Below are 25,275 nucleotides of genomic sequence, written 5' to 3' on the forward strand. Positions count from 1 at the left end.
TAATCAGTGTGGGTGGGTACCTCCAGGTAAAGTCAAACTCAGCCCGCCGCCGTACGTGCTACTACATGTAGTCTACTGGGGAAATTTTTTTAGTAAACCCGCGAGACTTACGCATCACTTGCGTATGTTCGGCATTTTCACCCGGTTTCTTGCGGTTGCTCTGCGAGCTACCAAACCCTGTCAAAACGCGTACGGCGGGTTGTTAGCGATAGGTTTTAGCAAGCCAACGTCTTACTCACTGAACCACCGTGGCTCCCACGAAGTGTACGTGTAAAACGTTGTTTTTCAAGAGATAACTGCAAGATCTACAAAAAACGGTTCGTGGAAACGTTTGTGTAATAAATATTGGTCAAATACGTCTAGCATTTTAATCATTGAATTGATCCGCAGTTGAATAGAATTAATCTAGAAAAAAACAGTTCTTATTTCAGCATAAATGTTATCGCTTCTTTCTCAATATCGTTGTCATTATAGATTTGTTGCAAGATGCTTTAAATAAACAAAAATTCCGCGAAAAAGAATGATTAGACGACAATAATATTAGCCCTGTTAAAGGGTATTTGCATCTATAACATATAACTGAATTATACACCTCATATATACATGTATATTCCAAATGATGATAATATAATATATTTACATATCATAATCATATATTAAAAACCAATCTCACTATATAATACACACGGCGCGGATATTGTTGATATTGCAGTTTTCATTTAGACCAAATCGGTACAAGATATAAGGCAAGGTTAATATAGGCGCACACTTCGTTTTCTTGTTATATATATGTTGTCAGGTTAGCTGTTCAGAAAATGCCAAAAATCTTATTATTTTCGGTGAATAATTTGTAGCATGCTATATATTGATATAGCTGTAATGAAGTAGATGTGTTATAGATATAGGGTATTGTATGATAGACGGTACATCTGACATGTGTTTTCCCCGTCGAAATTAAAAACAAATCCTTGTGTACCGAAATTCACAGATTTGTGTAAGATTAATTAATGATAAAACTACCATGCTGGAAATAAAAGATCATCACCTCATAGGCATTCCACATACTCGCCAGGAACGCTGTCGTATACATCTATATAATATTTTTATGCAGATGACAAACAACATTTTAATGCTCCCATAAACATATTTGCATACTTTAGTTTTAAGATCATTAAATATAGTAAAAAAAAAAGATTAAGAGGTATTAAGGTTGTTGAACATATGTAAAAAGAAATTTATCTTCCATAGTAATAGCAATAATATAGTTCGTATTTTCTATGCTAATATGTTTTAAAAGTCGCTGATCGTCATTTGCATTTTACGAACAATATTTCTTTTTTCACGGCCTAATAATTAAAGGAGGCAAGTCTTTAACTCAATATCATCCATAGTCTTCGACATTGCAAACACGACTTGTTGGTCAATTTAAATCAACATTGGTGTTGTTATTTTACCGTGAAAAGATGGGCTTCTGATATTGATTATTTAAGACAAAATGACAATTTAAAAATTGGCACACGAATCGCGCGCAGAATGCTTCCGAGCGCCATTTGTAATGAAACGACTCGATGAACGAGGTTAAACATATTCCACAGGGGAGAACACTACCAGTGTAAACTGGAATAACCAGCCGCTAAAGACTGCCTTTCAATTTCGCCGGACATAACTGATTAGAAATTACAGTAAAACAGAAACGGTTGAATGTAAATCAGTTTATACACATTCATATTACATTATTATTTATGAACCATGTGTGTCCATTTCTAGGTGCCAAAGAATAGATATTTAGCTCCCTTAAGCTAGGATAAAACTGTACTAAAATTGATTATTTAACTTTAACACTTAAAATTTAAGAAAACCAACGGTAGTATATCTTTGCAGTTTGGTCCATCAAAAGATTTTAGATCAGACTTATGGGTTATATAGACGAAACGGTCTCAAACCAAAACAGCAATCACAACGATCGTAATGAAATCAAATCGACCAGTTAAACATACATTATGCAAGAGCTAAATCTACCTATTGCAAGTCTTTATTTAGGCTTCAGATGTTATAGAAATGATTAATTCCATGACAAGCTCAAAATCAACTCTGTAGACTCTCGGATGGCTTGGATACAGCTTGGATTTAAACAGTCGTCCATATAAAATTAAATCAAGAAATAACCGAGCAAGCTAACGTTTACCGTTAGTCCCTGATGGCAATACCGGAAACTGTATCTTTAAATAATAGTTATTTAATACGGATCCGATAAATTTTGACCAAACTTTTAGACGATCTCAGACTTTATTCGGTAATATTAAGAGAGAGAGGGGTCATTTCGGGACTAACAGGTGGTCTATTTTATTTCAATAATTCGCTTGCGCGTAGGGGTCTTTAGCAGTGGGAGGAAACCGGAGGACCCGGAGAAATCCAACGAGGTTGGACAGGCGACCCTACTCCTTGTCACGTACAACCAGGGATTCGAAACCACACCAGTTGACTCAATGACAGGCCTTATGTTACAGCGCGCACATGCTAACCATTCAACCATCCACCCCCCCCCCCCAAAAAAAAAATATTGAGAGTAGTAAGGCCTGTTCCAAATGAACTAGCCTCCCAATCCGGGCGGGGGTGCGGGGCGGGGATGCGGTCAGGACAGTTACATTATCAACTTGTGTTGATATTTTTTGATATCAAAAAAAGACTGGTATATTATATCAGACAACGTACCGAGTAGCGGGAACGGTAGGGTGTAGAGGGCGGGGGCACCACTTTACTCCACAAATAATTTCGTCAATTGTCTTTATTTCAACACTCATGTTTCCATATATCCGTTTCCGTTAACAATAATTACAATAATTTATAAGCATACGACTTCTAATAAACTGAAATGATATATCAATAGATGGTATAATTAACTGACAAATTGCATTGTATATTTATGTTTAGGCTAAGAATATTTTTGAAGCCACCTTTTTACGTCAAGTAAACTTAAAGGAGCTAAATCGCTAACATTTGGGACCTAGAAATTGACAAAAGTGAGTCGCAACGCATATAATACTGTAATATGAATGTATATAAACTGATTTACATTCAATGGTTTCCGTTTTTACTCCAATTTCAAATCAGTTATGTTCGGCAAAATAAGCCAGCAGTCTCAAGCGATTGCCAATTTTTAGCGTCTGGTTATTCCAGTCTATATAGGCCGTTTGATTTGGTGCAATGTGTCTAGCCTCGTCCCTCGAGTCTCTTGATACAACTGGGGCTGAAGCGCATTATGGTACACGATTCGTGTACCAATGGTAAAATGTTTATTTTGTCCTAATTATTGGACACCAAAAGCCCATCTTTTTCCGGTAAGATCACAACATAAATGTTGATTTAATTTGACAAATAAACCGTGTTTTCAATGTTGAAGATTTTGGATGATATTGAGTTAGAGACTTAGCTACTTTAAAAGTTTTAACTTTAAAACTTTATTTATTTCAATCTGGTCATTCGTGTAATTATATTTTAACATGTCAGATTAGGCGTATAGGTTCTATATTTGGATCTAGGAGCGTTCAAAAAGTGAACACAGATGAACACGTAAATGGGAGAGAGAGAGAGAGAGAGAGAGAGAGAGAGAGAGAGAGAGAGAAATGGGGTTTAACGTCCACTCGACACAAACTAGGTCATTTCGGGACTAACATATGGTTTAATTTTATTTACATAATTCGCTTGCGCGTAGGGGTCTTTAGCAGTGGGGGGAAACCGGAGGACCCGGAGAAAACCCACGAGGTTGGACAGGCGACCCTACTCCTTGCCGCGTACAACCGGGGATTCGAAACCACGCCAGTCGACTCAATGACAGACTTTATGATACAACGCGCGCACGCTAACCAATCAGCCATCCAACTCCCCCCCCCCCCCCACGTAAATGGATTTTGATAATCGAACCACAGGTTCTCTGTTAAACCCAAGAAACTAAAACAATTTACGTTTGTGATTTTTTATATTCTCTGTTATAATTGCAGATTTTATTGAAAAAGAAAAACATTGATCAGCGAATAATAATTTGATATCGCCCACCCACATTGAACACATTGTTGTACAAAGTTACAACCTAAACTTTAACACGTTCTAAATTAAATAACGTTAATGCGTATTAGACAATAATAAAATTGGTCGTAATAGTATAGTAAATAAGCACACACCGTTTGCAAATGACATACTTTTATAACGGTAATATAACTGTTCACGATGACAGACAACACGCGGGTTTGTTATGCGCAATGAATACAGGGATATATACCGCTCGCGCAGGTCTGTCTTAAATCTCGCCTGCCTTTAGAAGTTCAGAGAAGAGTGACATCAAAACGGGAACTGTATGATATCCCTGGTTATCAATGGCGTTTTAGAATCGCGGAATTAATGAGTGGTGATTTTTTATATTATTTGAATTATTAATGATAAATTTGCTGTGAAAAGTGAACCTTTATTAGTTGAAGGAGTCGCAGTACATCGACTGACACAGTACACGACAAATGGTGACGATATGACACAAGTTCGAGGTCACTGACACTCGAGAATAGTGTCAGTTTTCCAGCATGTTTAAGGTGTAAATGGACCAGTAACAAGATGTCAATGATATCCAGATATAAGAAGGATAGGTAATCCTATTGTCAGAGAATATGGAGATCTATCGGAGTATATTTATGGCCTTTATTGGGATACTGTTAACTGAAACACCTGTTGGATGTGATAGCGACTCAGGTAAGTCAAGTTGAGACTGTTAACTTTTGGGTGACTCTGAAGTTATTTTTACCGTAACACAGACTTTGGATTGAAGAATTTACGTGTTCGTATTGTATACCTCTAGTCAGATTTTATTTTAATATATAAGTCGTTTTACTTTTCTAAAATCTCAAAGCGTCGGCGTACGACACATTCCCCTGATATTACAATCTTTTCTCAAGATGTCAAACGGAAAAAAAAACCGTGTGATCTTCTTTACCTACTGGTTATTTGACCAAGGTTTAGATAAGTTTTGGGGAGTCGTGTTTATTTGCAAACAACAGTTTATTTGTTATTTAAGATCTCAAGCTTTAGCATGTATGCTTTACAAGGTATACTTGTTTATCAGTTCAAAGGGAATATGTGAAAGAAGAGACGACCTATGTGGTCGTACCTTTAGCTAGTGGGTATCACCAGAAGACAGTTGGGGACTATCCTTAGAATTAGGTCATACAGCACCGTGTGACAGCAACTCAAGTTATAACTGTAGTCGTTTGATCTCCCAGCGTGATTTATCATAGACCACACATTCTGCTACTGTGTGTTATTCTTTATACATTCTTTATGCCCTGTTTCAGTTTATTAATCTGCTTTGGAAAATAGATTTTAACAATTTTTTTTACTTTAATTCATTCAAGCCCTTTGATGTTCTTAAAAGATTTACAGTGAGCTTACACATTTAATATTTACTTACATACCTGTGTACCTTTATAGGTTATATAGAAGTTTAACTGCTTTTAGAAATATGCTAAAATTACATAATTATCCACAGAAAATATGGCGATTTATTAATTGTAAAGCAATGATTATTGAATTCCATCCATTTATTATTTGGTTTAAATTTATCTAATGCCTTTGGCATTTTCATTCATTCATTCATTCATTCATTTGAGAGGAAAGCTAGCCTTATACACACATTTTTAAAATTAAATCTTAAGGTCGACATAAAAAATTTGTTGTTTTCCAGCGATGGGCTTGTATAAAAATGCCAGGTCTTGTGATTGCAAGTGGATATAAATTATGTTTTGCTCCTCTCGAGCATAGTAAACAATAATCTTGAATTACATTGTACATGTGTATGTATGCAAGTGTGTTGTACAAATGTATAACCTTTTTTACACCTACATGTAAATAATATGCTTGTTATTACATAGATTAAAATAAAAAGATATTTAATATTTTATTGTCTGACAACAGATTGCTATAAATTAACTTTACCATCTTACATCTACATGATATAACATAACTCTATCAGTCAGCCAGTTCACTGCTATTTATTTCACCACAGGCATAGTAAGATTTCTCTTGATTTATGACTTGTTCATTTGTAATTGGTTCAAGACGGTTGGTCTACATTTTTGGAATGATTTTTTAAAGGGCTAATCTATCTGTGTGATGCACCATAATGATAAAATGAATAAAATCTAATATTGACTAAAAATGAAATGATAAAATAAATAACTGTAGTTTTTATCCAAATAGATACAGAATGACCATAGCTTGAGAGTGGGAGGGGTTTAAATTGAATTTGACACAAACTAGGTAATTTTGGGACTAATTAAGATGGTACAATGCTATTTCAATAATTCACCTGTATGTAGTAGTCTTCTTAAAAGCATTTGTAGGAAACCGGAGGACTTAGAAAAAGCCACAAAGTTGGGTGGGCAACACTACTTCTTGGCACATATAAGCTTGGGATTGAAAACTATCCACTTGACTCAATGAAAGACCTTACGATCTAAAGCGCACACGTTACACCACTTGATTGCTTGCTTTTTGACTTCAATAGACAGCCAATATCTAACATATTTTAAAGATGCATTATGTAAGAATTAGATAAAGAGCTGGCTGTTCTTGCTATAATAGTATAAAGATAGATAATAATGAATGCATTAAAATTCTACTTTATTCTGTGCGAAGTTATGTTTAAAGCCTTGACAAATTTAGTGTAGATTGTTTATTATCATAGCAACAGTACTTGGACTTGTTTATTATCGTAGCAGGGAGCCATGGTGGCTAAGTGGGTAAGATGCTGGCTCGCTAGCCTGGAGGTCGGGTGTTCGATCCCTGCATTGGCCAAGAAAGTTCATCGGGATTTTCCGACGTGGTTTCCCCTTGTCAGTGGTGCAGGACGGATTGCCTGACAAGGACAGCTGTCTAGTCGTTAGGATGGGACGAAAAACCAAGGTCCCTTGTATACATTGGCATGCACATAAAAGATCCCTTGGCATTTGGAATTCAATAAAAGAGTAGGCCATAGTGTCATTGCTTGGGCAAAATTTCCCTGATAGCACACTGTATGGCGTATGCCTGTCTTCATTATCCCTGTCGGAGCAGAACAGTAGGACGTTAAAGACCATTTCATTTCATTTCATTTATTATTGTGGCTCACTAGCCTGGAGGTCGTGGGTTCGATCCTGGTGTTGGCTGATAATGTTTATCAGGATTTTCCGGCATCGTTTCCAAATTTCCCTCATAGCACACTGTATGGCGTTTCCCTGTCTTCATTTGCCCAGTCGAAGCAGAGCAGTAGGACTTTAAACTCCATTTCATTTCATTTATTATCGTATCAACTAAGTCTTGATTATTTATTTTATTGTTAAACTCTTAAATGGCAATGTTGAACTAATCTTCAGAGCCATCCTATGCCAGAGAGCTGATTATCTACTTGTGTATAGCTTTTGAAGCCCGTCAAAAAGACCTACAATAGTCAGATTTAGCTCTTACATAATGCCTCCTTAAAGGGACAATAACACTCTTGCTGGCTTGAAAGCTCCAGAAAATAAATAATATCTCTATCTAAGTACTAGATGTTTAAGTGTCCTACCTGTTGTGTAAATTATCCATTACATCCTATTTTACTTGTCCAGAGGGTTCGAAAATATTTTTAAATCGAAGTTTCATTTGAAAAGGTTTACGTTAGACGTTTCAAACCATTATGTTGAATTTTTCAAAATTTTTAAATAAGGAGTGTTAAGATGAAATTTGTATCATCAATTAATTGAAATATTTTAAAATAGTACAATTTGTTGACCAAAATAAAGATTGGGACATATTATTCAGTTACAACAAGAGTGGTATTGAGCCTTTAAGCAAACCCTAAAAAAGTAAGAAAATAAACGATATATCATTGAACCACATAGATTGTTTAATGATTTGTCTGAAAAGTACATGCGGTCATGTTATGAGTGATTCATCCAGCCCTAATATTAAGTGCAGGAGGACCGAAATACACACAAACAGAACCGAAAAAACTAACCTGCAGACAAGACACAACTACACACACATTGCAATGAGCAATAAACAGAAAAATATCAAACCAAGTGAATGGATCTGGGGTGCCAACCATAAGAATCTACTGCTATGTACAATCTCAGACTTGTAATGATACAGACTTCATTCAAGATGAAAAACAAAACAATATTTACAAGAAAGACACAATAATGTGACTGGTATTGACAGTGGTCTTCTAATCTTAATGGAAAATGACCTCTACTTCCTTTCTAGTTTTCCTGTCCACCTGCCCCTGCTTGATGTTCGAAATATATTCAAACAATATGAACGAATTATCATTAGGTCTTGGCTATGATTCTAACAGAAAGTATAGAACACGACATGAAATCAGTAGGAAGTAATGGAAAATTTAGATGGCCATACCTGAACCAATATGCTTTTTGGTTAAAATTGAAATGGGATTTAACAGGCACTGACCGAGCTAACGAAGACAGGCATATATTAAGTATATAGTGTTGGATGTGGGAAATTTTATTTCAATTTACAACTGAAAAGGAATCTTTAAGGTGCTGTCAATGGTATACACAGGACCTTAGTATTTCATCAGGTTCAAATCCAGTACCTCTCATACTCACTGAGCCACTGTGGTTCCCTGTTTGGCAAGACTTCTTTTTGTTGTGTGTGGTCTGAAAGCCTATTTTTAGTCTGGAATATTGTCACTTTAAAATGTGCAGAAAAAAATGTATTTAAGAACTACCCCCATCATGTAACCAGTTCTATTACTTGTGTACAAGTAAATGTCTGAAATATAAATAAGATTCAAACTACAATATTCGTAATATTAATGTATATGTGTATCTAGATGGTGATATACAAGATGCAAAATTCAAATACTCTTATATTAGCTTATCTGATTTATACACATTTATTTGGTATAAGATTAGATTAAAATAGATTTGAAGTGAATTTGGAATAGATAGATAAGGGTATATGTGTATATATAAAGATGATGACATGAATGTGCACTCATACTGCAATAAATTAACACAGATTTAAACTACATCTAGTTATAAATAATGACACACTGAACTTTAAATATAGAGTATATATATATGGATGCTATAAAAATCTCTTTTATTTAAAGTTATATTCATTTGGCTCATTTTAGAGTACATCCAGTGAACAGAGATTTTGGAGGGGTTTGATGTTGAGTCATTGAAATGTGGTGTAGTGTCCTACCAACAGGGCTAATATTTTTTTTATTGTCCCCCGCCTTTCGAAGAAAGCAGGGGACTATTAAAATGGGTTCGTCCGTCTGTCTGTCTCTCCGTCTGTCTGTCACACTCTTTGGAACACAATAACTCTCCTTCTAATTGAGCTAGAATGTTCAAACTTGGTGTAGGTGTTTATTAGTTCAATGCCTTGATGGAGTGTGAAGATGAGCATTTTCTGCTTAGAGTAAGTAGAGATAAGCAATTTGATTGGTTGATGCTTTGGGACACGATAACTTTAGTTCCAATTAAGTGACAGTGATCAAACTGGGTGTATAGTTTCATTACATCAATACCTTGACTAAGTTTGATGATAAGCATTTTCTGCTCAGGGCAAGCAGAGCGATAAGCAATTTGATTGGCCGAGACTTTGGAACACAATAACTCTCCATCTAATTAAGCTAGAATGTACAAACTTGGTGTAGATGTTTATGAGGTCAATGCCTTGATGGAGTGCGAAGATGAGCATTTTCTGCTTAGGGTAAGCAGAGATAAGCAATTTGATTGGTTGATGCTTTGGGACACGATAACTTTAGTTCTAATTAAGTGAGAGTGATGAAACTTGGTGTATAGTTTCATTACATCAATACCTTGACTAAGTTCGATGATGAGAATTTTCTGCTTAGGCTAAGGAGAAATAAGCATTTTGATTGGTCAATACTTTGGAACATAACAACTCTGCTTCTAATTGAGGTAGTATGTTTAAACTTGATGCAGATGTTCGTCTTGACTGAGTTCAATGATTAACATATCGAGCTAAAGCTAAGCAGAGATAAGCAATTTCCTTGGTCGATGCTTTGGGACAAGATAACTTTGATTCTATCTGATAGAGAGTGATGAAACTTAATTAGTGTATAGTTGATAATCAGTTTGATTGCTTGATACTTTTGAAAAAATAGATGTGCGATGAATTAATATGTGTCATCTATTTATTTGAGGATTTCGGCAGGGGACATCAGCCTCACTGTTGGCTTGTTAAGACAGCCATGCCCATGTGCCATGCAATGTTTTATAAGAGAAAATCCTGAAGAACTTTCTCGGCTAAGATCGGGATTGACTGAAATAGGGTTTTAATGTCCTGTATTTCTGGGCTAACAAAGAAGGGAAAAGCATCATCCAGTGTGTTGTAAGGGAAATTTATGCCCGCACAGTTGCATTGCCACGTCACTGAGTTCCAAGTCAAGTGTTCTATTATGTCCACATGGGTAAACCTTGGCTTATCATTCCATCCAAATGATTAGACTCTTTTACCTTGTCAGGCCCTCCATCCTGCACCGCTGAACTTATTCAGCCAACACATACTGTTATTGAACTCAGGACCTCCTGTTTAGTGCACCAGTGCCACACTCACAGAGCCACTGTGGCTCTCATTTTGTTTTGTGAATCTTGTTATCACATTTTTTTGTATGGAAAAAGATGGCTCAAGAAAGACTAATTCTGAAAAATTGAATTAGCATAATAGGCTATAGTTATTAGTATTGAATACTGCCTCTTGATATACACACATATGTAGCGAAAGAGCCCTCATTGATATTGTTTTGTCTGGAAAATGATGTTTAAAATGAAATGAATAATACTGATGTAGACAGAAGAATAACAATTAGTCTGTTTACAGTATTAACATCAGTCATATGACATTGTTTTGATTGAGTTGTAAACTCATTAGTTAGATGATAACAAAATCCTTAGTACAACAACCTATAGCCATAGCTCAAATAAGATACTATCAAGTTGCTCTCATAGTTTTCAACAGTGGAGCCGATTTCACCGTTTGATTGATATAGTATATATATGAAGATGCTTGTGTCAGGGTCATGTTGAAGATTTATTTTATATGTCAATCATTTAGTTCCTCATTGAGTTGGCATGATACCAATTTGAATATGATAGTGTGTCAATAATTCTAACAGATAATCATTTAATATCATGTTATGTTTTGTTTTGTATTAGTAACTATAATGTGTTTCTGAACAATCTGATACATGCACTGCCTCACTGTACAGAATATTGTTCAAAGATATCAGAAGTAAGATAACTATTAAAAAAAAAAAATCTTGATTATTCCAGTCTTTTCTCCGCTTTGACTATTATTATATTTTGTGGATTTAGTGCAGGGTGGGGCGGGTGGTACCAAATGATGCACATACATGTATATGGTCTGTCATTAAGTCAAGTGGTGTAGACCTTCTCTCGATCCTATGGGTGTACATGACAAAGAGTTCAGTCACCTGCCTAACTTCATGGGTTTATTTACTCCGCATCCTGTAATATCCTATCACTGCTAAAATAAAATTGTACCTCATGTTAGTCCCGAAATCACCTAGTTTGTATTTAGTGCACATTAAACCCCAGATCAATAATTTGAGTCTTGAATCACCAAAGGGAAGGAGGGGTTGCGGGATCGGCACTCCTACTCCACCCGTAGTTATTTTTTTAGTTATGAATACCATTTGGTATGAGGACATTTATTAGTATTGGAGTGGAATTAAAACCCAGATCCATAATTTGAGCCCCAAATCGCTTGATTTTTCTACTAAGGAAAGGAGGGCATGTGAGTATACCATTTGGTATGATGACATTTACTAGTAACGTAGGTACAGCTTTGAATCCTATTTTGTATATAAAGTAAATGTTATGAGTGGAAATGAAATGAAATAGGACATAACATCCTACTTTTCTGCACCAACCGGGCTTATGAAATCAGGGGTATAATGAGTGAAGCTACATGTATGGGAAGGACAGCTCTGAAGTCTTTCAGAACTTTATTCACCTTACTATAATTATAGTAAACATAGTGAGTGGTAGTTAATTGTCATATATATATTGGTAACTGAAAGAACACATTTCAAATTCTCTATCTGCTCATAATAACAACAGGTGTTCATCAGAGGAAACCCGTAAGATTTCACCCTATATTCTTTTGCAAATTTTATACTTTTACATAATCAACCCGGCAGACTCATGTCTAAAAGCCTTGGTGTAAAATTCCTTCTTGTCCTTCATTACTTTATCTCTCCAGTTTTCTATAGGGTATGGACTAGTTAGGACTAGAGATTATATCTAAATTATCTAGAATGCAGGCAAGTGTTTTGTAATAATTTAAAGTTTAAAACACAAAACATAATTTAAAATGTCTTCACACCAGCAACAGGTTCTAGCCTTTCATTTGCCCATTTTGGTGGAAATATTCTTGTGATAAAAACAACTTGAACTAGAATTGTGCATACCCTTTAAATAAGGGACACCTATGAGGTAAATATATATGATATTCTACCACCCCTTTAAATAAGGGACACCTATGAGGTAAATATATATGATATTCTACCACCCACACTGGTCAGGCTTACATTTCTGTATGACTAACTTTAATGAACTCCTTTGTAAACTACACAAATCAGGATAATGTGTAATCAGATAGGTAAATACCAATGAAGACAATCACACTTATTATGTATTACATTACATGGTAATCCTATTCAGTGGTTGACATACCTGACATATTTTAGAAGACCAGTAAGCTATGATAACTTATATTATTATAGCCACCTATACATTTATCAAGTGGTTCTTTGTATTGTGGAAGGCTTGACTGTACACACTTTTACTAACTATTTTAATGAGAAATACATTTAATTTCAATCTACTATGAAAAATGAAAATATTAGTTTCATTCCTGACATATTTCTAAATTTGGAGATATATGGGATTATGTAAACATGACAGGCATGTAGGTAGATATGTTATAGAATTTAAAATATGTCTGACACGAGAATTTAAGTTCTTATGTGTACGTCTGTTTTTATACAATCAGAACAAAAAGAGCATTTTAATCTATCAAAATTCAAAAATGTTTAGCTGATATGAATTTCATCAAGCTTGTTTTTTGTGTGTTTTTTTTAGAATAAATAAATAGATGTCATTTAATGTAGTGTCATTGGAGAAGGGATGAGACAATCACAAATTTGAGATTACTGATAGTTTTCCATATTTAGTTGGAAACCAGTGAACAGAGAGCTTTTATTAAGAGTTTCTAGGATGAAACTCCATATGAATGATTTGACTTAAAGGGACTATTCCTTATTTGAATAGAGTCTCAAAAATAAAAGTCTGAGTATGTATGAAATTTAAACGCCAAAATATAGAGGAATGGTGTATTGACCGTATCTCAAAATTTCAGCTCAAAATATTGAGTCGTTTGGACGTGACCGTCAAAACTGCTTATCCGGACACGTAACCCTTTTAAGATTTCGGGTCAATTTTTTCGTTGGGAGACCTGATAATCGATTCCCGTTCATTGAGAGGTCAATACAGTGAATGACCCAAATGCTGTACTTGATAATGAAAGGTAAATTTCACCTACACATTATTTTTATACAAAAAAATGTCTGGTTTTATCTAGACACGCATAATACAGCTTGGGACACCAGTCTCCATTTCCAGATGAAGACTGACGGGTTTCAGTTATTTGAAAACTTATCACAAATATTGAGTTAGTTGCTCGGCCTTTAGGTAGAGGATTTTAAGGGATTTTAAAACAAAATTAAACAGTTTTATTCTTCAAAAAATTATCAGGATTAGCCCTTTAACTTAATGAAAAAAATGCATGTTACATACATGTACATAGTATTTGTACAAACTGTTTCAAACAGGATTTGTTACGTTTGACTGAATACAGTTTGTGTTCTTGTGTTCAACATAAACTAACTAAAATAATGGGGCATAACTCTTGAAGGGTTAACAGGTTTACAGTGTTTTGGTGGATGACGTATTAGAATTTGACGTGGGAAATGACTGTTTATGACATTTATATTCAGTTAGAAATCGTTAACTGAACTTCATATCATATGATTCTAGCCTGTTCTATTTTATCTGTGTGAATTTCCTTTAAATATTAGAGCTCTTTTAGAATTTTTCATCAATATTTTCAGATACCGGAGGTGGGGCGGGGTGACAATTTTTGTTATTCCTATAGATTATTTAGTAAATATGAAGAAGCATTGAGGATTTCTGTTATTCCTATAAATTATGTAGTAAAGATGAAGAAGTGTGATGATTGTTTTGTGATGTGTGATACATATTTTGCTATATGGATCCATAAAACCAGATCAATGTTAGTTTTCTTACTAAAAACATTTTGTATTTTGACCAGGTTCCATGACATGCTGTTGACTCTTCACTATTCTCTTCTTCCACTTATTCCACCTTTGCTTTATTAAATGTAGTCTGAAACTCTTTCAGTCAAAAACAATACACTTTCACCTAGTATATGCTATTTTCATCAATAAATTTTGACCAAACTTTTACAGCCCTCCTAATCATAGAATCCTGTAAGGTCACCATGTTCCACAATTTCTTGTGAAATAAAACAAGAATTCTATTTCAGACATCTCAATATGTCAATGTCTTGTGCAACTATATCATTGTAATTATATATTTAAAGGACAGGATTATAACATGGACTTTCTGGGCTGGAGGACCTCCAGAGATTAAGTGAAATGTTATTTCATTTCCTATTGCTGAATCAAAGTATAGGACATAGGAACTCTAAACTATCAACTTAAAAAGAGAGAGGGAGAGAAATGGGGTTTAACGTCCACTCAACACATACTAGGTCATTTTGGGACTAACATATGGTTTAGTTTTTTTATTTCAATAATTCGCTTGCTCGTAGGGGTCTTTAGCAGTGGGAGGAAACCGGAGGACCCAGAGAAAACCCACGAGGTTGGACAGGCGACCCTACTCCTTGTCATGTACAACCGGGGAATCGAAACCCCACCAGTTGACTCAATGACAGACCATATGATACAGCGCACGCGTGTTAACCATTCAGCCATCCACCCCCCCCCCCTCAACTTATAAAGGGTTCAAGGAAGTGTATTTGTAGTAAACATACTAGGGGCTTCACAGTACCTGTAGCCCAGAGGTCTACAAACTATTAAGGCAAAATATTTCAAAATATTTTAGTGTTTTCTCCAATCTCTTCTGCTGCATCAGAGCCATTATTGATCATTTGGTATTGAAATTTGTATATAAATTAAATATACTCATGTGTTTAATTTTGATGTTTTACAGGGCTAAAAATTACCAGGCAACCTTCCACTGGTACTGTACTACAACATCACCGATTCTCATTTCACTGTAAAGCTAAAGGAGATCCACCCCCTAGAATAAAGTGGTTCCACAATAACAAAGAAATGTATCGAGAAGGAACTAATTATAGAATAACTAGAGTATCTGGTCATTTACGCTTTACTGATGTTGATGTCATAGATAGAGGAGAGTACAGATGTCGAGCAGAAAATCAAAAAGACCCCCCTGTTAATTCTAAAACTGTCACATTAACTGTTCATGGTAATTATATTATATATTTTTTTAGAGGTAATCAATTTCAAACACAGTTACACATGGCACTATTAAAAGTTGTTATAAAACGTATTATAAACGCTAGAAATCAGACAAAAAAAATGGACAAAATCTGTCATGTTGGACATTTCCCGGTAGTGCATGACAGTCTCTAAACTGGATAACTGTATTTAGAAACTTATGATTTCACATTTGGGAAGAATATTATAAGCAACCCATAGGTGGCGACCAAACCAGCTTAGGGCCTTTTTCTAATGTTCTAATCACAGAGACAGTCAAGGGCGCCAATTGGGTGATACCCCAGAGCAGGGGAAGAGCTGGGAAAGCTGCTGCCCCTGTGCTTCCAGCACCCTTGTGACATCAGTGAAAAATGTTTTTATTTTAGCACAATTAAAGTTAGTCCCCTGAAACTTCAAAAAATACCCATAAAACTTAAATTGATAAAACTGTAAGTGTGAGGGGAAAGGTTGCGTTTTCTGCCACATCCTAATATTGTCTAGCATTTGCTAAACCATTTATCATTATAACATTGGGGTCAACAACACCATTTTTTTTATATGTTAGAACATTGTTATGGAGCTTTATAACCTTTGTACATCATTTGCAAATTTTAGAAACTGAATCCATGTTAAAATGTACTCAAACTGATTGTTAAAATCAAAATATCAATGGTACATTATATCCTGGTTTGGATGTAGTCGGTTTAAAAAGATGTCCACCAAAAGATTTTAGTGAAGATCATAGGTGACATTGGGTTTTGACCATATCTCTATTTTATCATGTTCAGAGGATGCTGAATGTTGACAAAGTTTCAATTCATCCTATCTTTTTAAACACTGAAAAAAACTGTACCATTATCAGACTAAAAATATTCCATTTAGAATTTCAACCATAACACAATGGTTTCCCCAATCCCTCAAATGACATTAAGTGGTTTTAATTTGTTTTTCATTTCATTAACAGTTCCTGCTGAAATCATAGACTTTACAACAGATAAAGTACTAGAGTATGGTACAATGTTAACATTAACATGTGAAGCTGCTGGAATACCTATACCTACCCTTCAATGGAAGAAAAATGACCAAGTGGTAAAATATTACTTGTTAAATTTATACTGAAAAATATAAATCATTATAAATTTTAGAATAGTTGTATTCAGGTCTGGGAGTAATTACTTTAGATGTACTTGACCAATGTCAGGCACTATTTAAACTAATACCGGACATAAATAAAGTATCAATAAAAAAATGAAATGAAGACAAATCTGTGCCTGACATAATGGCAGGCAGAGTGGTTGTGCCTGACAAAACCAGAATTTGTGCCTGATAATGTCTGTGTCAGGTGCTTTATTTGGTTATATTACTTTTAATGGTCATTGTACACAATATCACTGTGAAATAAGGTAATGACAGGGCACTGTCGCTCGGCCAATGTCGCAACTTTTTTTTACCAAATCAATTTGTTATTTTTATGGTTCTCTAAGAAAATTCTTTGAGATACCTATTCAGTTCAGCAGATCAATTCGATTGGCAAATATGTCCAAGAACTAAAGCCCTTCAGTATAGTCTAAATTCACTACTGGTATGTGATTTCAGATGTTGCTACAGGACTTCGCATTAGCAGCGAGTGGAATTGTCATAGATAAATTCTGATATGAAAAGCTATGACAATGCCTTGTAGTGAATTCTTACAATTGATATGTCATTGTGATAATTTTCCCTGATGTCATAGATGAATTCTGATATTTCATGGTACTGTAGGCAGCTGTGACAATGTCTAGTGCAGGGGCGGATTGGGCGATCAGGGCCGGTCGGACAAAAAATGAAAAAAATAATTTTGTCCAATTCGTCTAAAAAACTTTTTTCTGCTGAACATTATATTGGGGGGGGGGGATATTGGACCGGCCATGGAGCGATGATGATCATGTTGTATGATCGGTGGCTTTAACGGGCCGCCACGCCATCATTGAAGTCTGGAATGGGCTGGTATAATAGACTTTCTGGGCCAGGTGTGCTGGGTGTGGGCCGTAATTCGGAATCCTGCAATGGGGATTCCGAATTTCATCCGAAATTTTCATCGGATACGCCAGAAACGTCTGCCGATGGTTCGTAACTCCAAAAAAAATTCAATTTTAAGGCCTCAGCAAAATTTGATGATAGCTGGTCTGTTGGCTGAATATGAGTGCGAAACGATTTCCTGAGGCTGGTGTTAAACATTCCTTGACATTTTTATTAACTCGTTATTTTAAGAGATGAAATTACAGAATTTTGGCCTAAATTAATCAATTTATGAGCTATATTATTTGACAGTGATTATAATCAGATATGCCACCAAATCGCATATTTGGGGTTCATTTTTCAAAATTTTCCTGGGGGCCGCGATGAGTAAAAGGGGCAGCTCCGACACGGGAGCCTGCCCCCAATCTGCCCCTGGTCTAGTGAGGAGTAATAAGAAGTAGTATGTTACTTTATATTGTGAGTATTGCCCTTTATATTGTTATGATATCCCCTTATATTGTGAAGATATCCCCCCTATATTGTGACGATATCGACTTATATTATGATGATATCCCATTATATTACCACAGATAACACCTAATATTTCAGTGATAGTTTTTAATAAAACTATTATTCTTGTTTTAAAAGATACATAAAGAAATTCCTGCTGAAGATAATCGAAGTTATGTTAATATAACAACACCCCCTATTGTTAAATCAAAATATACCATCAACGTTACAGAAGTGGCTAGATATGTCTGTGAAGCAACAAATCATCATATTGGTGGAACTAAAACAGATAAAAAAACTGCGCGTATTTATCTCCTAGGTAATAAAATTTTCTTCTTTTTATTTCTTTTGCCCAATATGGCATGGTTGTTCAAATATAAAATCTCATTGATTTGAGGTTATTATTCACTAAATTAAATCCAGAATATTTGAATTGTTACTGTGGTATTAGAATTAATGATAATTTTTAATGGGCAGTTAAAAGAATGATATACCGAGTTGCATTTTCTCATCGACAAATTTTCTTTGTTTGCTTTTAATGGTCGTCTCTATTAAATTTATTATAAAATTTGTTCTGGTCAGAGAGTGAACCAAGTAGAAGATATTAATGAACATGATAAAACATGTGTTCACTACTGACCAAGCTTTATAAACAAGGGATAAAATGTAATGGAGCATTCTATTGATGTTGGATCTTGATGGATGATTGATAATATACTATTTTACATCTGTGATCCTCCATCTCAGAGTTGTAGCTTGTCATTACTTACCAAGTTCTGTAGTGAGAATTAGTGAGATGGACTTCTTGTGTTTAGTAAATAGTAAATTAAAGGTTGTATCTGTAGTGGGAATGTTTTGATGTGTGGTAGAGATGAAGGTAGATTTTTGGCTTCTTGTGTTATTATGAGAAGTTGAGGTAGCATAGTTAGTTTGTTTCACTAGTTTGACTACTGATCTATCCTTTGATATCACACGTGCTACATCAAATCTAAACTATTCCCTCTGACTTATTTACTACCTTCATCAATATTTTTACATCACTGTTATCACAATCTGGCCAATTACTGACCCACCCAAAATAAAGTACTATCAAATGTCAAAGACTTGAGGATTCTACAAGCCGGTAATAGTAGTAAGGTCATCTAATTATTAGGGTAGTATTAGAATTAAAAGGAGTGGCACATTATTTTATGGGAACATAATTCAAGTCGTTTATAGATTTCTGGATTATATAAAGTAGATAAGCACAGAGATAAATGTCGAAGCCCAGTGAAGAGCTTCAGAGGATTTTTTCGAACAAGAATGAATAAAATCAATTTCTAAAGTTAAGTTTAAGATCAAGTATTGTTACTTTTTGGTCAAAGTACCAGATTTCCAATATAGATGGAACAATGGATAATCTGTAGTTGAAGAACTGGTAAATCTCTACCTTTAATTGTTCGATTGATTGAGTTCTGTACACCCATGATTATATGTTATATGTACCAATTCTCCACATTTCCTGCATAGACATAACATTTCTAATTAGTTACTAAACAATAAGCTTTTATGGTGCAGAGGGGTCTATGCAATTTCATGAAATGGTTAATCAGTGCAGAATTCTGTATCCACTGGCAACATTCTTAAAGTGCCTTCTGTTGTTTTGTTATTAGTTCATCAAGGTTTTTGTTTGATCAGTTGCAGTATTTATATTTTGACTGAATCAGATTTAGTATATAAGACAGACATCAAGGATTGACAAGTTTTGTTAATTTGTAGGTAGTATGGTAACTGAGCCAAAACTAACGTGTAATATTTATATACAACTGGGCTATATTGATATTGACATAATGTAAACCAGTTATACACCTTGTTGTTTTGTGAATGAAACAGCCACTTGTTGTACTAAGAAGAGACAGGAAACATAGAGGATAAATAAAGTGAACAGTAGACCAGTCTGTTTTACTTCCACTGGTAGATATACATACAGGTGTTTGCTATGATATATTGTGTAGAGTCTTTGTATTTTATGAACTACAGCGATATAGTAAATTAGCTAACATCAAACAATCTACTAAAGTAAAATAACAGTAAAATACCATTAAGAGTATTTTTTTTTATAAACTTTTAACTCTAAAATTTCTAATTTTATGAACTACAGCGATATAGTAAATTAGCTAACATCAAACAATCTACTAAAGTAAAATAACAGTAAAATACCATTAAGAGTATTTTTTTTTTATAAACTTTTAACTCTAAAATTTCTAATTTTTAAACTGCTGAGAGATTTTGTCTGTTTACTATATATATAAGCTGTAACAAATTGGCAGTCTTCAAAATTCTTACTTATAAGAAATGTGTTGGTATTTATAAAGTTTATGTAAATGTAAGCTCAGAATGACCAAAAATGGCAAATTTTCTTGATCGTTTGTGAACAGTAGTGCCAGAGATTATTCTTTGCTACTAAATGAAAAACATAAAACTGAGTGCCAACAGATAAATATATTTTAATTAATGTTTATTACCAATCCAAGTACTGGTACATTTTATATTCAGTCAAAATTGAAATGTAAAACTGGTAACATAAACATACATTTTTCCTTTCATTAATTACACCAAGGATCATTAAATGTGTTTACAAATAAGATCTAGGAAATTAAATTTTGATTTTAGCAGGAACTTACAGGTCATTTGAAAAAGATTGAAAGTACAAATTTTCTTAATCAATGTGGTATTTTGCACCCATTTTGTGCTATAATATAGACTAGACGTACATAACCTTTTCTGATATTTGCATGAGTACATTCAATAACCTAAAGGTCTCGAAATGAAATTATACTTACCAAATATATATATACACTATGCTTTGATGTCTCATAGAGAGAGGAAGTTAATACAAGTGCATAAAAGTTAGACAGTCAATTTATAGTTTAGATTTCTATTTAACAAGGCAATAACTTGCCCAACGGCCCATCTGTTTTTTTCCCAGTAATATCCTAATATTACTGGACCAGAAATATATTTGTTTTCTTTTTATCATTCATGTTCTTTCCCAAATATGCCTTATCAATTAGACCAATAAATAAATTGAGTAGAATGTCTAGATTTGCGATGTGTTTGGCGATAAGTGTGGAATAATAACACAACTACAAAAACATCATTGTAAGATCCTCACTAGGCCTGTAACTGGTAGCATTAAACTTAATTATTGAAAGAGGTATTTATGAATGCATGTCTATCACTGATAAAATGGTAAGGAATGATAAGGTCTAAATATGAGGTCTAAGATATAGTTATGTAGATTTACAAAGCCAGCTTGATTTACAAGTTCAAATTTTCTGGAAGAAAAAAGACAACATGAGCATTATAATCTTCGATAAAAAGATAACTAGTTTATGCAAGAAGATATATACACTAAACATTTTAGTTTATTTTTCATGGTATGGGATTGGTTCTGAAAATACAAAGTTTAGAAGTTGATGATTTGACTATAAATATCTATTTTTATGGACCTCTATAATATGAGTGAAATAAAGGTTTTTCTGTTTGAAGTAACTTTTTGATTTTCATAGACAGATCGACTGACTGGAAGACCTGTTATAGACTGTTCAGATGCTTATATTTAAACTAATTCTAAACCTTGGTGTTTTTAAAGGGACAATAACACTCTTGCTGGCTTGAAAGCTCCAGAAAATAAATAATATCTCTATCTTATAAGTACTAGATGTTTAAGTGTCCTACCTGTTGTGTAAATTATCCATTACATCCTATTTTACTTGTCCAGAGGGTTCGAAAATATTTTTAAATCGAAGTTTCATTTGAAAAGGTTTACGGTAGACGTTTCAAACCATTATGTTGAATTTTTCAAAATTTTTAAATAAGATGTGTTAAGATGAAATTTGTATCATCAATTAATTGAAATATTCTAAAATAGTACAATTTGTTGACCAGAATAAAGATTGGGACATATTATTCAGTTACAACAAGAGTGGTATTGAGCCTTTAAGCTGTAGAAATGTAGTGTTCACACTTATTGTAAACCAAATGAGTTTAACTTTTTTGACCTCGTCGGTAAGAGTTGATTACGCATGGGCACATGTCGTCATTTTACCAGGGAGGTAACTTACTATGTGTGACCAAAGCTACCTGGAGCCCAGGGTTCAGATGGCCAAGATAAGCCATCTTTTAAGAAGCGTCTTCTTGAAGTTAGGTAGAGAGTTGGGGTTTTTAAACTGGGTTATTGGCCCCACCTTTCCATTCAGATGACAAAGTTAAACTGTTTTAACGATTGCTGTTGTTTTAAAACCAGTTTAACTTTAGCACCTTTTTACAGTATATGTTAAGAATTCTACAAAAGTACTAGAACTATTTGGATATTATTTTGAGCCAGTACAATCATGGAATTCTCAGTAGCGTACTGATTCATATCAAGGGCATTGTTGAATTAATTTGATTTCTGGGTGATCAGTATCGTTTGTGTAATTATTTAAGAAGTATAACACAGGGGTCAAACATATCAATGTTTACTGGTGGAGATGTGATAGTAGAACCAATCACGATATTTCTCTAGGGTGTGACTGTATAACTACTATCAGTACTATACTTGATCCCAGGTCTCTGCTATGTAATCAATGTGTTTGATAAGTCACCATATGTTTATATACAGGTTCATCTGGTAATTATATCTGACATGTTAATTCTGTGGTCACTTACAAACATCTCTTAATCATTTAAATTCCTTCCACTTGATTAAATTAGAAATGAATTATTATCTTAGAGTAATGTTGATTAGAGTCCATAAAATTCAAATGAATGGATGATAGTTATGATATATCCCCATCTTTGATAAATATATTTCAAATTTTATTACAAATTGTTTAATAATCATTACAATCATATTTATATATTTTTGTACCTTGTCATTTATTGATAAGATATATCAATATATGACCATTTTCAATTCATTCACTGTATTATACGTCCTTTGGTCGAACCATAGGCTTACGGGCTCGATAAATATTATGGGGGCAGAACCTGAAATGCCCCAGAAAATTTAAAAATTGGAAAATTTGACGGGCGCAAACGCGTTTTCCTGCTATTCCAGCCAGTGAGTACAGCAACTTCAAAGTGGTCTAATGTAGCCTAACTTAGGTGGGTGACCCAAATTCCCATCAACCAATCAATCATTCACAGTGTATGGAGAGGGGTCCATCGGGAGAAATTTTGAAAATTTAAATGCACAAACACGTTTTTCTGCTATTCCAGCCCATGAATACAACAACTTTAGTGTGGTCCAATATAGCTTACCTTAGGTGGCTGACCTGAATCCCAATCAATCAATCGTCGCGAGGTATGGGGGCTGGAATAGCAGTAACTTCAAGTTTCCAATCGTTTTGCAACCGAAATCCCACTCTATAAAGAGTTCAATTCCAACCATCCAATCAGATTGTTGGAGCTGCATTCACAAATAATAATCGATGCCCGAAAAATGTCGCACAAAGTAGAGTGGCTCCAGACAAAATGTTTTAATCCATAGTCAATTCAGTACAAATTTGTGGTATTCAATAGTGTTTTATTAGGTTTCGGGCACTTTATTTTGCCAACTAGATGAAATTAAATTTTTTTTTTTCACTTCACCCATCTGCCCGAAAAGTCACATTGCCCGAAAGTTAGAAGGGCAGCTAGTCCCCCCCCCCCCACGCCTCTGGATCGAACTGAGTAAGATACTGTGTTGGCATAAATATTATTTTATCATAGAACATGTCATTTGACAGACTGTCTATTGAAAGAATTTAGTTGATCAGATGGTACACAAAAACATAAAATAGTAATCATTTGCAGCTGATAAATTGACGTGTTATGCAATTTTAATACAATTTCATAATTTTTGTTGGAAGAAATTTTTTAACGAAATTAAAATTAATTATGTTTTGAGGACAAAATTTCACAATTTGATTACAGAAAAGAGGAAAATGAAATGAAAAATCATTAAAGACATACATTTCATAGTGATTTTGATTTCCCTAGAAAGTTAAACATAATTCTTTCATGTAGATAAAGTTTTAATTTTGTTGAAGTGTTGTGAATGTTTTAGATATTAAGATAAACTTTCAGTTATCAACTTTAATCAGGATTCAATTCCTTGGAGCAGTTTGACTGACAGGTGTTAGATTTTCAGGCAGAGTTCCACCATATCACTCTAGTGGCGCCAAGTACACTGTATTTATACAACATACTAGCTACACCGTCCCCATGGAATAACATGAAATGGATTGGTTGAGCTGAATAGATTTCTTTGAAGTGTTTCAGTGGCTTCATGAATGAACATGAAACATTCTAGAGTAGACTATCAGTGATGGACAGTGTTTACATGTTACAGACAACACATGGATTGTTTCAATACTTAATTATCTTAATTGGATCCAATACATTCAAACTGTTTAGAGACAGTTAAAGTGTTCGTTGACATTTTATACTAGGGACCACATCTTGGACATATTCAACATGTGTGTTTAGAACAATTCTATTTTCATTCTGAAATTGTGTTGTGTTCAGTTATATAAAACAGTACCATATGTATGGGAGCAAGACATGTTTTGCAGACTGAAGACTAAACCAGGAGACTTATTATATTTTTTTTCCAGTTTTGAAATTTGAACAGAAATGACAATATGAAGTTAATAAAAAAACTTATGCTATTCTTTATTTTTTTCATGTGCCTGTTTATAGCTGATAATACTGGATCATCAAGGTGAGTTGAATTAGATAAATACGTTTTATTGAAATAAATCCATTTATTAGCCATATTGATGTACCATGTACTATAATTAATTGTACATGTCAGCTTTTTTATGTCCATGGTTTTAGTCTACACAACCAAAGATATATAAAAAAAAGTGAAGGAAAAAAAATTCATAACAAACTTGATAACTTCATATCTTTTTAAATATACATTTTTTTTTTTCCAAATGGCCAAGATAAAGTTATGTTCTGAAAAAAAAAATACTGATAAAAAGTGAATTATGTCATTATATAAGAGACATGCACCTGGGGTTTTCAATAACTTGTAACATTTACACTGGGTAACAGATCTAGCATCATTGACAAGTGTCAGATAATGTAATCTAGTTAAATCCTGTTAGATGATCATAGAATAGGTCTTG

General features: G+C 34.2%; 1 protein-coding gene across 1 annotated transcript in view; it reads left to right on the forward strand.

Annotated features, from left to right (window-relative positions):
* The first annotated feature begins 4,288 nt into the window (after positions 1 to 4,288).
* The window catches only part of LOC126818262 (muscle, skeletal receptor tyrosine protein kinase), a 38,602-nt gene continuing 17,615 nt past the window's right edge, over positions 4,289 to 25,275 (forward strand). Inside the window, exons 1-5 of the mRNA XM_050545574.2 lie at positions 4,289 to 4,737; positions 15,336 to 15,614; positions 16,590 to 16,714; positions 18,272 to 18,452; positions 24,842 to 24,863. Coding sequence (XP_050401531.1) covers positions 4,656 to 4,737; positions 15,336 to 15,614; positions 16,590 to 16,714; positions 18,272 to 18,452; positions 24,842 to 24,863 — 689 coding nt within the window. The 5' untranslated portion in view covers positions 4,289 to 4,655. The remainder of the gene's footprint in view (positions 4,738 to 15,335; positions 15,615 to 16,589; positions 16,715 to 18,271; positions 18,453 to 24,841; positions 24,864 to 25,275) is intronic.

Source organism: Patella vulgata, chromosome 4, assembly GCF_932274485.2.
Source record: "Patella vulgata chromosome 4, xgPatVulg1.2, whole genome shotgun sequence".
NCBI lineage: Eukaryota > Metazoa > Mollusca > Gastropoda > Patellidae > Patella > Patella vulgata.